This window comes from Adiantum capillus-veneris, chromosome 13, assembly GCF_014529385.1.
Source record: "Adiantum capillus-veneris isolate H3 chromosome 13, ASM1452938v2, whole genome shotgun sequence".
NCBI lineage: Eukaryota > Viridiplantae > Streptophyta > Polypodiopsida > Polypodiales > Pteridaceae > Adiantum > Adiantum capillus-veneris.
In genome coordinates this window covers 9743093-9761010 of record NC_140943.1, presented here as the reverse complement: position 1 = coordinate 9761010, position 17918 = coordinate 9743093, and the positions used below count along the sequence as shown (strand labels likewise).

Below are 17918 nucleotides of genomic sequence, written 5' to 3'. Positions count from 1 at the left end.
TCTTGCTTTTTGCGCAATCGGGCTCTAGCGGCCTCGACCGTAAAAGCTGGAAAAGGTCAACCACGGAGCCGCTAGGCCACATGTGCGCAACCTTTCATATAAGTGGAAAACAATGGGAGAGGGGAACTAGTGCTAGTTCTCACTATCGGATGAGCTGTCTACGTCATGTCCAGCGGGCCTCAGTGGCACCGGATCGGAGATACCGGCGTCGTAGATCGATCCCGCTCCTCATCTATCCTCCTACCTTGCTCCTCCTCTCGAACGATAACTTCTGTGGTCTATTATCTTGCAAAGCTGCTCTGAACAGCAGGTGCCCGGGTGACAACTCTGCTAAGGTGAGAGTTACCATTACCGTCGATGCTGGAACACTCTCAAAACTGCACAAGTTACACACAAGCTACCAAGATACGCTCTGCTCACAATACCAAGTTAATACAGAACAGAGCTTAAGATAGAGAGAGAATATTGTGTGCACCACCAGAAGATAGCTTCTCATATCATGAAGTAAGAACTGTAAAGTGATTACACTGCAAGGTATGGAGATAAACAGACTTACTCAGAACACAAGATAACACACAGTAGAGCACAGATAACAAGGTGGTATGCCTTCACTATCATTAATCAGGTACCAAGATGGGGGTGACCGGTAATTGAGTCTCACCAGTTCACTGTTTAGAACATAAGCAGCCTGATTGTTGACCCCCTCAAGTTGTTCTTCATGAGTTCTATGCAGCGCATCCAACTCTTCTCTGATTTTAGAGGTGGACTCTGATTAAACATTCATACCTGGAGCATTGTCCTCCCATTGCTGTTCGAGCAGAGCATTTTCCGCTTGAAGTACCTGCGTTGTTGCTTTGAGCTGGTAGTTTTCCAGGCGGGCAGCCAATGTTTATTTGAAGTGCTCCGGATCCATGGATTGATGTCTTCAGCTATTCTCAACATATTCTCAAGCACAGAGATGCTGGTCTCATCACATCTAGCAGGCCTTGGATGTTTATCTAGGATTGGCGAATGCTAAGCTGACTTTAATGTATTTGCGCTACCTGTGCCTCCTTGTATTGATTCATTTTCGAAATCTTTGACCGCAGCTCATCAATTCAGCTAACTCAGCTTCAAGGCGCCGATTTTGGTCCTTCGTTGCACGAAAGGCGTCAACATACTCCTGGCTGGGAGTGGGGTCCTACATGGTAGCTCTTCCTTTATCTTTTATATTTTGCAGGGCGTCCAGTTTGGCTTTCATTTCCACAATTTGGTTGTATGCATCAACTGGTGACACAAATTCTACCGGAGATTATACACCATCTGCAGTCGAAGGCGGTTGTGCTAGTAATGCTCGCCGGGTAATGTGGGTCTGAATTTGCTGATCCACATTGCGTTGTTGCTCACAGAGTTGAGCCATGGTTGACTCCCAGATGTCGGTGAGCTGACTGACGACTGCCTCCATGATGAGCTGTTGTCCTTGCATTGGCAGCATTAAGACTTCCTCTGGTTCACCTTGCTGTCGCTTTAACAGAGCTTTTCCTTGTGCCAGAGCAGAGGCTTAATTAGTGGTGGCATCCAGCATAGCATCCCGCAGCGTGCATGTTGTGCTGCTCTTGCCAGGTTTTGATTGCCACATCTTTCACTTCAAGAGCAGCAAGATCAGATAATCGCTGTTGAGTCAATTAATTAGCAAAGTGCGCCCCTTCTCTGTCTTTCATAGCCTGTAATGCAGTGGTGGCCTGGTCCTGAGTTTGTTCTAGTGTAGCTTGTAGCTGCTGCTCTATTCTCTGCACTTTTTGCCGTCCCTGATCCCTCTCAGTGGTCACCTGGGCAAGTGCACTAGACTGCTCCGCCTCCAAACTGCTAGCAGTGGCGAGGTCATTTTGCAGACTCGAGATGAGCTGCTGCTGCTCCTTATTGTTTCTGTTTTTCACCCGCATGATATCTTCCTGCCAACGGATTGTATCTTTACTCTCGGTCCTCAAAGCATCAATCTGCTGTTGGTCTTGGTCATGGTGTGTCAGAATTGGGCCGACCGTTCCTTGCATACAGCTTTTGAGCTTGGCTACTACATCGTTGGCGTTTTGTCGCAAAACTGTGACTCCATTGGCTAGTTGATTACAGTGGGCCTGCAGGCCTTCAACGACCTTTATGTATTCTGTCATGGAATCCATGGCTTCAATGGTCTCCTCTGCTTAGATGTAGGTAAACTGACACGCACTATTATTTCGCGTGAGGTTTGAGGTGGAGGGTATGGCAAAATGCTCCTCTGAGCTGTCTCTGGCTGGTGTTGTTCAGCTATGGTTGGTGGCAACGGTTGCTCCTCGGTTTATGTGACAATAAATGCAGTGTCCGATTCTGTTGTAGAAGATGGTGCTGGCACAGCAGAAGCTTGTATTTTCGCTTTCTGCTGCGCCACGGCTTCTGCGGGAAGAACCGGGGCGAGCACAGGGCCTCTTGCCTTGTCTGATGGTGGAATAGATGCAGCGTCCGGGTCCCCCGCGGACGGTGCTTTGGGAGCGGCTATGGCTCCTACCAAAGGAGGTACTAGCTATGGGCTCCTCCTGAGGTTGCTCTTGTCTAGCAACCACTCTCCTTCTCTTAACAAAATGTTCCACCTTAAGCTTGGCCTGTGGCAGAGGAACAATACTGGTTGGAATATTCAAAAGACGTTTCTTACTTGTGGTGGCGTCGGCTGTAGAGGTTTCTCCCACATTTGAGGGTGCGGGCAGCACTGCAAGTTTGCCAGCTCTGCGTTGTGGCGTATCAAGGGGAGCAGTGAGTGCTAGCGCTCGAAGATGAGCATGTATCACTGCGGCACGGCGCCTCCCGTCTGGACTGCATTGAGAGTACGTTTCTTGAAGTTGTCGAGGTAGAGTGCATCCCAGTTGATCTTCTCTCCTTGTTTTACAGTTTTCAGACGACTGTAGTTCTTTGCAGACATGTCCTCTGTCTTGGCGATGAACATTACATTCTGCAGATAGAAGGCCATTTGTGTCCGTTGGTGCAGGTCAGGGACATCCTTGATCTGATGCTTTGATCCCTTTCTTGGAATCTCCTCTGTGCTGGGGGACACCTTGCTGGGCTTAGTTGAGCCTTCATCTGGTAGTGCAAAAGCCTTCTTGATCAGCTCTGTGTCCACAAACATTGCTTCTCTTCCCTTAATCACAACTGTGTCGGTTTCGCAGAATGCTTTGATCATTTCCGCAGGTGCCGAAAAGGTATGTGAGCTTGTGGGTAGTATCTATGACTTGCCGCCGTGCTAAACGGCTCGTGGGTGTGTGACAAGGGCATCCACATGCATTTTTTCAACCAAAAGAAATGTTCACGGACCTCTTGTCACACACCAAAAAGCCATACACCTCCATGGCTTGCCATAGGATCAGTTGTGAGCTTCTGAGAAAGCTCTATGGCTTTCCACATTGCCAAATGGATTGCGAATGTGTGGCAAGGGCACCCACGAGCATTGTTTCCATTAAAAAAACGTTTGTGGACCTCATGTCACACACTCGTGATCCATACATCACCGCATCTTACCATAGAGCTTTCTAGAAAGATCTAGGAGCTTGTGCGCAAGATCTACGGCTTGCTGCATTGCCAAATGGCTCGCCGGTGTGTGGAAAGGGTGTCCACGAGCATTTTTTTCCACTGAGAAAATGCTCATGCACCACTTACCACACACCCACAACTCATACACCTCCGCAGCTTGCCATAGAGCTTGCAGTCAAACTCCATGGCTTGCCATAGTGTCAAATGGCTAGCGGGCATGTGGAAAGACTATCCACAAGCGTTTTTATCAAAAAAAGCGCTCATGGACCTCTTGTCACACGACCACGAGCCGTACACATGTGCGGCTTCCCATAGAATTTTCCGACAAGCTATGTGTGCTTGTAGTCCAACTCTATTACTTGCCACATTGCCAAAGGGCTCCCGGGTGGGTAGCAAGGGCATCTATGAGCGTTTTTTCATCAAAAACATCGTTTATGGGCCTCTTTCAACACACCTGCGAGCCCTACACCTCCGCGGTTTGCCTGAGAGGTTGCCAACAAGCTATGTGAGCTTTTTAGCAAGCTCTATGGCTTGTCGCATTGCCAAAAGGCTCATGGATGTGTGGCAAGGGAGTCTGCCATTGTTTTTTCACCAAAAAAACCGCTTAAGGACCTCTTGCAAAACACCCACGATTCGTACACCTCCATGGTTTTCAATAGATGTTGTCGGCAAGCCATGTGAGATTGCGGGCAAGCTCTATGGCTTGTTGTATTGCCAAACGGTTGACGGCATTTGGCAAGGGCATTTTTTCACTGAAAAAATTGGTTATGACCTCTTGCAACACACCTGCGAGCCATACACCTCCACGGTTTTCCATAGAGGTTGTTGGAAAGCTATGTGGGCTTGCGGGCATTCTCTATGGCTTACCACATTGCCAAACGGCTTGCGTGTGTGTGGCAAGGACACCCATGAGCGTTTTTTGATTGAAAAAATGAATGTGTACCTCTTGCCACACACTGAGGAGATGTACACCCTGCAACTTGCCATAGAGATTGCAGATAAGCTCTATGACTTTCCGCATTGCCAAATGGCTCACCGACCTGTCGCAAGGGGGTCTGCAAACATTTTTGCACCAAAAAATGCTCATGAACCTCTTTTCACACACCCACAAGCCTTACACCCCCGCACTTTGCCATAGTGCTTGTCGGCAAGCTATGAGAGCTTGTGGGCATGCTCTATGGCTTGCCGTGCATTGCTAAATGGCTCACCGGCGTGTGGGCACGGCTGCCCACGGCTCGCGGGTGTGTGGGTAGCATTTTATCCACTCAAAAAATGCTCGTGGACCTCTTGCCACACACCCACAAGAAATACACCTCCGAGACTTGCCATAGATCTTGCGGGAAAGGTCTTTGGCTTGCCACATTGCCAAACGGCTTGCAGGTGTGAGGCAAGGTCGTCCATGAGTATTTTTTTATCAAAAAAAGCTCATGGACCTCTTGCCACACACCTGCGAAACCTGTACACCTCTTTGGCTTGCCATATAGGTTTTTGGCAAGCTATGTTAGCTTGCAGGCAAGCATAATGGCTTGCCGCATTGTTAAATGGCTCTCAGGTGTGTAATGAGCCTTTTTTCCACTAAAAAGATGATCATGGATCTCTTGTCACACACACGCAAGGCGTACACTTGGGCTACTTCCCTTAGAGGTTGCCCAAAAGCTATGTGAGCTTGTGGGCAAGCTCTATGGCTTGCTGCATTGCCAAATAGCCTCTACAGGTGTGTGGAAAGTTTGTCCACAAGCATTTTTTCACCAAAAAAATTGCTCGTAGAACTCTTGCGACATACCCACGAGCTGTACACCTCCGTTGCTTGTCATAAAGGAGGTGAGCTTGCAAGTAAGATCTATGGCTTGACGCATTCCCAAACGGCTTATGAGTGTGTGATAAGGGCGTTCGCGAACATTTTTTCTATCGCGGACGCCCTTTTCACACAACCACAAGCCATACACCCCTGCATCTTGCCATAGAGCTTCTGGGCAAGCTCTATGGCTTGCCACATTGCCAGATGGATTCCGGTGTGTGGAAAGGGTGTCCAATAGCATTTTTTTCACCAATAAAATGCTTGTGGACCTCTTGCCACACACCATAGAGTTCCGAGGCTTCCCATAGAGCTTGCAGGAAAGCTCTTTGAGCGGTTTTCCATCTATGCGGATTGTCATACAGGTTTCCGACATGCAATGTGAGCTAGTGAGCAAGCTCTACGGATTGCTGCATTGTCAAAGGGATCATGGGTGTGTGACAAGGGCATCCACGAGTACTTTTTCATCAAAAAAAGTGCTCACAAACCTCTTGCCACACACTCGCAAGCCGTACACATCTGCTACCTGCCATGGAGATTGTCGGCAAGCTATGTGAGTTTCTTGGAAATCTCTATGTCATGTTGCATTGCCAAACTACTCGTGAGTGTAGGGCAAGGCCGTCAACAAGCATTTCTTCACAAAAAAAAAAGCCTACGTACCTCTTGCCACACACCTCTGCATAGAGGCTGCTAGCAAGCTATGTGAGCTTGCAAGCAAGCTTTGTGGCTTGCTGCATTGCCAAACATCTTGCGAGAGTGTGGCAAGGGCGTCCACACTACGGGAAAAAGTGGCATAAATGGCGTGCAAAAAGTGCCATTTCTTACGTAAGAAATGGCACTTTTGTGTCACCATTTCCACCGCCGCCATTTTCCTAAAAGTGCCATTTATGACGACTTAAAAAAGTGTCATTTTTTGTGTCATTCTTTTGCCATTTTTGTGTCATTGTTTTTACCATTGTTTGGTCATTTTTCTGTCATCTTTTTCTTGACATTTTCATGTTTTTTAAACCATTTTTGTAATAATCATTTGAGTCTTGTATAATCTTGTAATAATTTCAATAAAACTTATATGATGCAACTCTTCTTGACCACTTCTATTTGGTCTCTTTGCTTAAAGCCAACTTAAGCATAGAAGCAATTTTAGTCTTCAAATTTTCATCATCCAAGCTACCACATCCGAAAGGTCACCTCAAACAACACCTTCAATGAAAACCATACCAAAATTTGAAAAACAAGATACAAATCGATCAAGTTTTCAAATAAGATTATCAATAATTTTATCTCAAAATTCTAAAAGAAAATGCTTAAATCAAAATGCCCTAAATCCACATCATTTAAGATTTACCAAGAGCATGTCCATTTGCTTAGCATAAAAATGCATGTACACTACTTAGCTAGCATATTAGGAGAATATGGACTTTGCATGGGCTTTGTAAGGAATCCTAATTTTAACGGATTAAGGCTAATGTTGTGTAGGGTTAAGGGGACAAGGACATTCAAGAAGCTAGTTTTGAGTAGGCTTTCTAACCTTTCTTTTAGACACATCTACGATGTGGACCTAAGAGGTCACTTTCTCTCTCTAGCTTTTTGAAAGTGAAGGGAGTAAAGGAGTGTGGCCACGTCAGCAAAAGCATGGGTCACTAAGAGCCAAAATTTGAAAAAAAAAATCAAAAAAATTACTTTTTTTTACTGAAAACTTTTTCCCAACATATATACATATGAAAAAATCATTTTTTGATCTTTTTTTAAACCTACAAACACTGAAAGTCCACTTTTTCAAAACAAATCTAAAAAAAAACATTTGTTCTCTCCTCCTCTCTCCTCTCTCCTCTCTCCTCTCTCCCTCTCCTCTCCCTCTCTCCTCCTCCCTCCTCTCTACCTCTTCTCTCCTCCTCCCTCCTCCTCCCTCCCTGCTCCGTTGTCTCTTCCTCCTCCCCTCTCTCTCCCTCTCCCCCCTGCCCCTTTCTCTCCTCCTATGTTCCTCCCTCTCCCTCCCCCCTCTCTCTTTTTATCCTTTGCTTCCTCAAGCAACAACTGCCATGGTGCTCACGGACATCACAAATCGTATGCCTCCACCACCATGAACTCCGCACAACAAAAGCATACATATTTGCTTGTCGACGGCGTTTGTACTGAAGTTCGCATGTGAGGATGAGCAAAGGTCATCCCAGGAACGTCTTACCATCGGTGAGACGAATGTTAATGGTTCTTCAATATCTTGGGAAGGGAGAAGTAGGTTTATTAAATTATTGCAATTGGTTGTGTATGGGTGCAGGTGCATCTTTGCATTTGTTGGATGCACAAATGTCAAGCTCTTCAACTCAAAAGAGTGGCATTACAAGACATTATTACCTCTTTGAAGAGGGAGGTTGAAACTCTCCAACAACAATTGCAAGAAAAGGATGTGTACATTATGAAGCTTGCCAATACCATCACATATTTGAAAGAAACACCCCTTGGTGCAAGGTAACAATATACTTCTTACTTTTGGTTGTGTTCTTCTTATCACAGACTTTGAAGTCTAAGGTGTTGCCTCTACTGTTTTTGTAGTGCTTAGCACAAAGGTTGATTTTGTACACAAATAGTGAAAGGTTGCAGGTTAGAGAGAAGAGAGGTCAAGTGTCACCACTTTTTCTCTAAAACAACCTTCTTTCTTACATCTTGCACATAGGTGCTTAAAATCCATGCTTATTAGAGGTGGGTAATCTCATCCTAACATATATTTTAAGATTATTGGATTGATACTTGTAAATTTGAACATCATATACTTAACAAGTGTCTTTACTATACAGCTTGCAAATGTTGAATTCATACATGTTTTTGAATGAAGAACATGTCTCTAGCGCGTCATGATACAAGGTGACCTCTTACTATACTAGTTGAGTGGTGTTGTTTGCAAGAATGGCTCAAGGAACTGGCATAACACGAAGCTTTTACGATGGCACAAAGCTCTCCTCAAGCAATGTGGCTCGCACTACACCAAAAATCATTATGCTAACATGGAGAGATCCCTAGTAGGACAATGCTTCTCATCAGCAACACACCCTTTCCTAACTTGAGGGCACCCCCCACCAAAGATATTTTTATGTGATAGGTCACCCTATGAGCATACCATGTCATGGAATGGGTGTAAGAACTATGACCGCACTACCCATTGGAAGTTGTTCACGAATGTATGTTTGTCAAAGTTAATGAGAAGAAATTTGGACTTTTTTGTTTGTTGATGTGTAAGAGCACTCTAGGTCTATCATATTTTAGATTGTTTGATAAGTTAAATAAGATTTGTAGGCATTTAAAGTGTAAATTTGTTTTCGTTTGGTAAGATTGTATATGAGAAGACATGATAAAGTACAAGATATCTTGACGGAAAAAACCTCGGTGAGATTCCTACCATGCACTTGTGACACCATACCTCTCCTTGAACCCTTTGATTTCTACGTAGTGGGAAGTCCAAGGGAAGCCTATTTTCAAATTTTGAGCAATAACTTTTTTTTGAAGAAAATTTTGGTTATTTTAAAGTTTGTACACAGTGTAGGAGTTCATTCTGATTGTTTTCTTTCAGTTTCAAATTTTCACAGAGGGAACTCCTTGGAAGCCACTTTTGAAGGTGTTAGGGCGAGATTCTGGGAAAGTTTTGTATGTAGGAAATACAGTCCTTAACACAACAAACAACATTGGTTCTTTGAGTATTTTCAGATTCCATGGTTGGAGCCCGTAGATTAAGGAAAAAGTAAGAAATGTCTGTTTTACATAATTTTTTAAGAAATTGCCAACGTGCACGTTGATTTTTGGAGAATCCGAGTAAGGTATGATTTTTTTGCATCACACGGTGGTCAAAGAGCGCGACAGATGATTAGATTCATGTGAGACAACCCAAACAGATTCGAAGCACATTGGAAGCTAGAAGTTGTTGAAAGCAACCTAAAAAACCTTGTATCATCCTCATACACAATAATTTTGCAATTTTTGTCATTGTAAAGACCCTCAAGGCCCTTAGCAAGGCTGGCCACAAGGGCGTGGAAAAAGCCCATCCAAAAGTCCCAAATGGGCATTTTGCACGTCCTTGTGGCCAGTCTTGCTGAGGGCCCTGGGGGCTTTTACATGGAAAATTTTGCAAAATTATTGTGTATGACGATGATATAAAGATGTTATATCGAATGTACAAAGAGCAAGAGCTCCCCGCCCCCCCCCCCCCCCATTTTGCTATGACCTGGATGGCCATTCTCATGCCCTTGTTGCCCCTCTTGTTGAGGGTCCCTGGGGCCTTAAAATGCCAAATACAATCTTTTTTATCCATGGCCATGAGATAGAAGTGTGCAGTTTGATGTATTCATAGCAAACTTTCCCCTCCCCCCCCCCCGCCCCTCTAATGGCAAATACCTAAACCTTGTATCGTGCTCATCAACCATTGTTTGCTTCCTTGTCTCCACTACCCCTGTTCTTGGTGTGTGTGTGTGTGTCATTATAAGGCCCCAGGGACCCTAAAATAGAAGGGCCACAAGGACACTCAGAATGGCCATCCAGGGTCTGGATGGCCATTCTGCGCGCCCTTGTGGCCCTTCTTTTTTAGGGTCCCTGGGGCCTTATAAGGACAAATAGAGGCTTTCTTTAATGCATATCCATGAGATAGAGGTCTAGTATTTCAGACTCTGAAACACCAGAATTGATCCAGAGACCAAAGTAGACATCCAAACACGATGAAAATTGGTAGCTGAGCGCTAAAGGAGTGATTGAACCAGGGTGTGGAGGCAAAAGTTGATTTAGACCTCATTTGGGCTATGAGATGACTCTTTCGCGATAGAGATAGAGCTATTTGAGAGAGAGTCCTAAATTGACTTTTGACCATACCATTGGAAAGTACACTTCTCAAGGATCCTAACATCTTTTCAAAAAGGAATTTTGACATCATATATGAGAGGCCTTCACTCTATCACGATAGAGATAGAGATCATAGAGGAAAAGTTAAAAATTCAAATCTGACTGCATATTTGGGTTCAGAACGTCCAAATGCACCATGTACACTAAGTTTGAGTGTATTTGGACATGTGGAGGGGGCAGATCTCACTCTATCGAGATGGAGATAGAGGTAGTTCATTTTGAGAATTTTTTTGAAACCAAGTATACCACTTGGATCAGCATTGCCTAAGGAGTGCACACACCAAATTTGGGTTCAATTGAACTACTTGAAAAAAACGTGATAGAGTAAAATTATGAACTGCATTTCATTGTTTTGGCCATAACTTCCACATACGGGCTCCGATTCCAAAAGTTTGTTTTATCAAAATGTAGCCTAGGAGTGCATCCACATTCACCTTTTGATGTTGTTTGAGGCCTCAAAAAACCACTTTTGTTCAAAACTAGATTTTTGGCAGTTCTAGGAGAAAACAATCAGGATTTTGGACATAGTTTTGACTTTTCCGTGATCAAATCACTTGAACACATTAAGTTAGGGTTGCCTACATTAAGCACCGGCCTAGAATAGATCTTCCAAACCTACAGTACATAAAGACCAATTTCGTTGAGAGAGTTTGGACAAAAAGTCATGAGAGTGAAGTATATAGGTACATTAATGGAAATCAGGTCAACCTGTACCAATGATTAGAGCCTTATCCAGATGAGTTGATGGACTACAAGCTCTTATAAGTTATATGTCTATACATATGGGGTGGACCACCAATGGACATCCTTATTTGTTGACAAGTATGGACAAGAATATAGAGCTGTAGAAAGCACAAATCCAAAGATCCAATCAGAGACGAGTGTATATTTGGTCAATGAAGGACCCTAGATATCTCCACCAAACACAAAAATTCCTACAAGAATTCCAAAGAGGGGACCGCCACTTGGATTCCCTCTTAGAGCAATAAAGAGAGACGAAGTGAAACCAGAGAGGAGTATGGTTCCATACTTCGTGTCCCAAAATGTAACACCATATAAGCTGGGTAAATAGAAAGTACAATGGCATAGGAAACCCATACGCCCATGTCTGAGCTTTCAAGCAATTGCTACGAGCTAAACGAGTAGAGGATTTTCACATGTAGTATGAGGGTTTTGGAATCGCATTGGAGTACATTGAATACACATGGTTTGAATTATTGAATGAGAGCGAGTTCACAAAAATTGAGCAAATGTTGGATAAACTTGTTCAAGAATTCACCAAAAGGGGCATAAAACATAACACCCTTCCTAAGATTCAGGAATTCAAAGAGGGTGAAACAGAAACGTTGCGACATGCAACCTGCCTCAAGCAATGCGTTGTTAGATGTCCTATCTTACCCACACTAGACTATCAGATTCTATGTTTCATCAAAGGGATTAGGAATGAGAATCTCTAGAACGACCTATACGTGAGAAGGAAACAAACCATAGAGGAGGTGACCAAAGCGGTAGTGGACCTAGTTGACAATTGCGAGTTCTATGAAAATGGTTTGGAGATAGTAAATGAGGAGGGTGAGGCAACAAAAATTGTTGATCTTGAGGATCAAGGAAGGAGCCTAGGACAAAGAAAAGTAGAAGTTGAGGAGCAAATTATAGAGAGTGTGATGCGACGCATCAGCCAAGCTAACATGGTTACAACCTACAGAGTTCCTCAGTCTAAGAAGATGGGTGACATGTGGAGGAGACCATCCAAAAAAACAATGCCCTTACTCTACAGGCCTAGGACTCCACTGCAATGTTTTGAGCATGTTATGCCTCAACCACCTAGATATCACCCTATAATAGAACACATGTGCTTGAGTGAGAGACCCAAAACTTCTAGCAATGCATATGTGACTCATGAGCTTCAAAGAGAAAGATACATGGTAGATCAGAGGCCATTTCAAGGTCAACTTCAAGTATTGCCCACAAAACCAAATTGTCTATGTGACAGATGTGGCAATATCAGAGATTTCATTAACGTAATCACACTCGGGTGATTACGTCAATAACTCTAGTATTTACACAAAAAAATCACGTGATTACGGTAATTGTTAACGTGACTTTGATTTTGACCTGCAAAAACCTATAGAGCGGGTTAGCTCTCCGGGTTTTCTATTTTTTTGTGCGAGGACCGCTGGGCTTTTTCATTTTCCCGACGGGCCCACCCAGTATATGCAGAATCTCGTCGGGCCCACTGGAAAAATCAAAAAGCCCTGTGGAAATAATTATATATAGTAAATAGTGTGCTAACTCCGGTCTTTTAGCTAGGCAAATCCTTGGGGAGTATATTCGAGTGTCGGGTATAGTCATCTCCTTGTGAATTGATCTAATGTAATGACAACTATAAAAAGAATAAATTATAAGAAAAATCTTTCATGACTCTCCATACTAATAGCACAACTTACTTGCATTATTGCGAGACTCAATCACATGCTACACAACTATAAATGGTGCACCAAAGCCATCAACAAAATAGCACCACCCAGTGTTAAGACGTGTGAAACCTAAACATTGAAAGCCCTCTTCCTATTGGCTGGCTTCTAATAATAACCTTAATTTCAAAGTATCCCTAGAGGGTTCATATTTTTCCTAATGAATGTACTCTGCAATACCAATACTAGTAGGAATTGAATACCAAATTAAGTTTCTTTGAATGATGCCACAAATTCTGAACATATAAATCTCATTGAACCATGTCAAACTTATTTCTACTAGAGAAGTATCTTTAGAATCAAGACATTAAAAGCATCTATGAAAACTTAAAACAATCTATGTAACACAAATAATAAGCTACACATAATCACCTAGGAAAAATATCCGTATTTATGGACATTATATTAGGAGCATAACTCCTTAATTTTAGATACCAAGGCACCAAAATAGTCCCTTTTCTTGTAACTTTCTAGTATTATCATAAGACCCCCATTTTATGTTCGGTCATTATATAAAATACTTTAAGCTAGATGAGATCCATAGTTTGATAATACAAATTTGCATAAATGTGGAATCTTTTTGCATCTCTTTCCTCCTCTTTTTGTGTCAACATCATCCATCGATTTCTTGACATTAGGGTAGATTGCTATGACTTAGGAGGCATGGTCTTTTTATTCATCTCTTCGTTATCTATCCTTTGGGCAATCGACCATCAATAGGTGTTGATTCTAGACAAAGTAGTGACCTATACGTTACTTTGGGACACTTGTGAACTCTAGAACTTCATCACTCAAATTTTATTCTCATTTCTACCCCTACTTTTAAGAAGTTGCACAAGACTCCATTAGCATCTGAAGAACAAACATAATTCTCTCTTTTCTTAGACTAAAGGATGACATTGCTACTTTTGCCTCTTAGAGGGAGTTCACCTAGAAGATGTGAAAAATCTAAGATGATTTCGATGCTTCTAAAGTCTCATTAATTATGGTTGGGATGGAGGTTCATCTACAATACAACCCTCTTGATCAAATGGGTTTTCACTTTTCACCTTTTCACATAAACTTGTTGGCCTTTGTTTTCTAGACTAGAGATTCCCTTCTCTGGTTCTAGGCATGGGAGAATTGCAGCATCATTAATGGTTGCCTTTCTTCATATGCATCCTCTCATTTTTCGTTCAAATTGCCTCTACTCATAGTGAAGGTGAAGCTCTCTTATCATTGAAATCTTCTAATATTGATTTTTCTGGACACTTGGATTCATGGGTGGTTGACATGGGCGGTTTGGCAGCCTCCATTGATGCACATTGCAAATGGGTTGGCATGGAATGTGACGGAAATTATAGCATAATAGTAAGCCTTAACATTTCTTCTAGGGGGTTGTCAAGCACTCTGTCACCTATTCTTGGGCTATTGCCAACCTCTCGGTTGCAAAAAATCACTTGTCAAGTCCACTTCTGACCAAAATTGTAGCGCTCTCTTGCCTAACCCACCTCAACATCTCTAACAACAACTTCACTGGAACTTTTCACCTGGCTTCGTCCATCTTAAGTCTCTTCAAATTTTAGATGCCTTCAACAATAATTTCAGTGGTTTGGAGCTCATCTTGCTCACCTCAATAAGGCACCTGCATATGGGTGGCAACTTCTTTTGAATCGGATAGCCCCTCAATATGGGAGCATGTAGGGATTGAAATACCTGGCTCTCTTGCATAATGCACTAACAAGCCGCATACAAGCAAATCTTGGACACTTGATGGAGCTTAGAGAGTTGTATTTAGGATATTACAATCATCTTGGTGGGATACTAGTTGAACTAGGAAGATTGTCAAAGCTAGTTGAACCCTCCTATATTTGTGGTGGGTAAACTGGGGGTATACATCAAACCCCATGTGAAAACTCTTTGAGTGGTGGGATTTTCATGAAACTAGTCTTGGCTATACATGCACGAAAGTAAATCACCCTCCCCAAAAAACCCCCAAAAACTAATTGTAGTTTCAAAAAAGTTAAGAGTCGCCTGCATAAAAAGGAGCAGTCACCATTTCAAAGCATTAATGGCCACATTTAAGAACAACATGAGAACTCACAATGGCCTACACATAGTAATTTAGATGGTTGAATTTTACAATCTTAAATGTTGGAGCAGAAGGAGTTTTTAGGGATTAAACTATAAAACTATATAGGTAGTTGAGTGATGAGTTTTTAATTCAATTGAACTATAGAACTATATAGGTAGTTGAGTGATCTGACCAACATGTATAGCTAGTTCCAAATGTTAGTGGTTTTAGACAATGTGTTGCCCAAATGTGATCTATTGTCGAACCATAGATGGTGGTGGGTTGAAAAAAAATGTATCTGGATTGATAGGATGAAAGATGGTATAGTTCAAGTATTTGTTTCAAGCACAAGACACCATGAACAGCAGAATGACAATCGCAAGACGTGTTCACAAAAATCCACACAAAGCTCTCAGCCTTTTTACAATGCAAGCACAGGGCATCAGAAATTGCACAATTTGATGACAATCCAAAACATAGCTCCGTCATCATAACTAATGGGTAAAACAAGTATTTAACTCACTAACTAGTCGACAATATTATATCCCAACGAGAAGAAAAGCCTAAACGTGTTTTTGGCCTACAGGACTCAACTTCTTTGCTATGAGTAAGCGTGAATATCAAGTGCAATGGAAGTGATTTCTATTTCATTTTGCAATTCATTTCAATTTTCTTTTCTCTTTGCCATACGCAAGCTCAATGTAAAGCACCTCAAAGTAGCTGGGAATTTAAGACTCTTTACAAACTTGGCAAAAGTAGATTATTCTTTAAGTGCATTTTTAAGTGCCAAAATCTACTGAGAGTTTTAGATTCATCCAACTAAGCATAAAGCTCAAGCACAAGTGTAACTGCCTCTTGCTAAAGATAGCTAATTTTGGTGTCATCATCTTAACGCCATTGAATGGGCTCTATGAATTCCTTAAGAGTATATACACCTATTCTATCAATTGTTTGCCATTTATTAATCTAAATCTTGAGGAAACTTACCCAGAAACGCATAGAACACTCCCCCAAATCATCATTGCTATCTTTCAATGCTTATGTCTACACGAAGAGATCATCATTGCTTATGTCTTTCAATGCTTATGTCTACACGAAGAGATCATTATTGCTACAATGTTGGTGCAATTGGAATTCAAATGGGCTAACAATATGCAATGTGGTGGGAGTGATTATATCTTGAGGCAATCACAACACACATTGCACAATAGTCAATTTTTTTGTTATCCAAGATGATGACAAAAATTACAATGGATTGACCTTTATATGTAGGTCACAAGTCTCAAATGTGTACATGGGAGGTTTGAGGAGCTCCAATTTGAGGTTCTAAAACATAATTGATACAACCGTCGATATAACCTTGTTGATGGACTAGGGTAGATACACGTATGATGTTGATGTAGAGCAAATTTGAAATGAAAATGTGCTTGAAAACACAAAAGACAGAATCGTGTTGATTGTGGTAAAAGAGCCCTAAAATGGTCATTTGAAAGGTGATTTGATAGATTATTTTTGCATTGGAAACCTTAAGGTAGGGGCAAAACACAAAATTGGTTTAGAACGAACAAAACAAAAAACTCAAACCAAATCTGCATTTTTCAAAATTTTGACCTCAAGACATTGTTGTACATGTGTTCAGGAGCTAGTGAGTGCATTTTCATAATATTGTCATAAAATCTAATATCTAACCAACCCAAATGATTTTCTCATATTAAATTGATCACTTAATGTGGGAGAATAAATGGGAACAAGTGTTAAGATATAGATATGTGCCTTTAGATCTATCTCGACACGGGGCCAATAGTAAAGGGGCCCAAATGGGAGATGGTCTATCAAGAGCAAGGCTAACCAATGGAGCATAAGACCTTAGGGTTAGCTTCATTGAAGAACTCCAATAATGTGTGTAAAAGTCCTTTGACCTTAGGTAAGCTAGGGCTGAGCTTGAGGTGGGAACCCGGCCCAAGCTCAAGGTGCTTGTCCTGATTGAGGTGCTTGTCATGCTTGAGGTGCTTCATTAAGATGCTTGAGGTGCTTCACTGGCTCCATGCTTGAGGTGCTTGAATTGGTGCATCATTAAGGTGCTTGAGGTGCCTTGAGAAGCTTGCCTGAGATGCTTGTGGGAACACCCCCTACTTCAAGTGCTTTGTCATGCTTGATGACTAAGGTGCTTGAGCTCCTAAAGTCAAAAGCATTCCTACAAGAGGGGGGGCGAGCCCTTTTCCTAGGGATTAGAGAGAGAGAACACACACTCACACTCACAAGGGAAGCCCCAGCTTGAAGAGGCAGCAAGGACACATGTTAGGTCCCTAGCCATGTTACCTTCATGTGTTGCTTGAAGCCTATTGGCTAGGCTTCAAAGGGGTCCAATGATAAATTAATTGAATTATCTAATTGATTTTGCATTTATCAAGTCCTCTCTCTCAAAGGGGAAAGGGGGACACTTGTCCCAAGGCTACCCATGTTGCTTGTAATGGCTCCTGCTTGTGATTGGCTAGGCCTGGAGGGGTCCAATGAGCTTCAAGCATGAGCTACAAGGAGGGGTCGACCCAAGAAAGCTAGGGGGGTGCTTAGGGGGTATACTCACCCACACACACTCACAAGCACTCTCATTGTGTACTATGCAAAGTGCAAGAGCTCCCTCTCCTTCTCCAAGCAAGTAGAGGTTGAGAGCCTACAACAACACTCTTGGCTATGGAGTGCAAATCCAACCAAGAGCCATGCTTCAATGCTTAAGCTTGCCATCTCCTTCTTCTTCATTACTATGCTATTATGTATGCTAGCAACAAGAGTATGATAAGTGAGGAACTCATTCTTTCTCCTACGAAATGTTTCTTCTTCCTCTTCCCTACCCTCATTCGCTGCTAGCTCTCTCCACCTTCGAAGGTGTTTGAGGTCTTGGGACTGAGGCTTGGGATAGTTAAAGCTTTCTTCAAGTTTATGTTATGTTTGTGATGCATGAATCTTTCCATCTTCATTGCTTCACCTAGGTCACAAGGAACACAAAGAATGTATTGTAACAAGTCTCTTTTTATGGGAGAAATCATAATACAAATGCCTATTGGAGGGGGGACCGGCTCCACATAAATCCGGTCCTCAACTGTTGTCATGTTCTCTAAATTCTCTCTCTTGCAAAAGTATTGTCCATGCCAAGTTAACTAATTGCGATAATTATGTTGCTATCTTCAAT

General features: G+C 42.4%; 3 protein-coding genes and 1 pseudogene across 3 annotated transcripts; 2 read left to right on the top strand and 2 right to left on the bottom strand.

Annotated features, from left to right (window-relative positions):
* Window positions 1–465: 465 nt before the first annotated feature.
* LOC147443589 (uncharacterized) lies at window positions 466–2156 on the bottom strand. Its single transcript, XM_086526391.1, has one exon. The coding sequence runs from the start codon at window positions 2154–2156 to the stop codon at window positions 1665–1667; it is 492 nt and encodes a 163-aa protein (XP_086382517.1). The 3' UTR covers window positions 466–1664.
* A 126-nt stretch (window positions 2157–2282) lies between these two features.
* On the top strand, window positions 2283–2702 carry LOC147443588 (uncharacterized). The gene has a single exon (XM_086526393.1). The coding sequence runs from the start codon at window positions 2283–2285 to the stop codon at window positions 2700–2702; it is 420 nt and encodes a 139-aa protein (XP_086382519.1).
* An 89-nt stretch (window positions 2703–2791) lies between these two features.
* Window positions 2792–3420, bottom strand: LOC147443587 (uncharacterized). Its single transcript, XM_086526394.1, has one exon. It carries the CDS (start codon window positions 3182–3184, stop codon window positions 2792–2794), a length of 393 nt encoding a protein of 130 aa, XP_086382520.1. The 5' UTR covers window positions 3185–3420.
* Window positions 3421–13950: 10530 nt separating this feature from the next.
* Window positions 13951–14541, top strand: LOC147443586 (uncharacterized; annotated as a pseudogene).
* Window positions 14542–17918: the final 3377 nt, after the last annotated feature.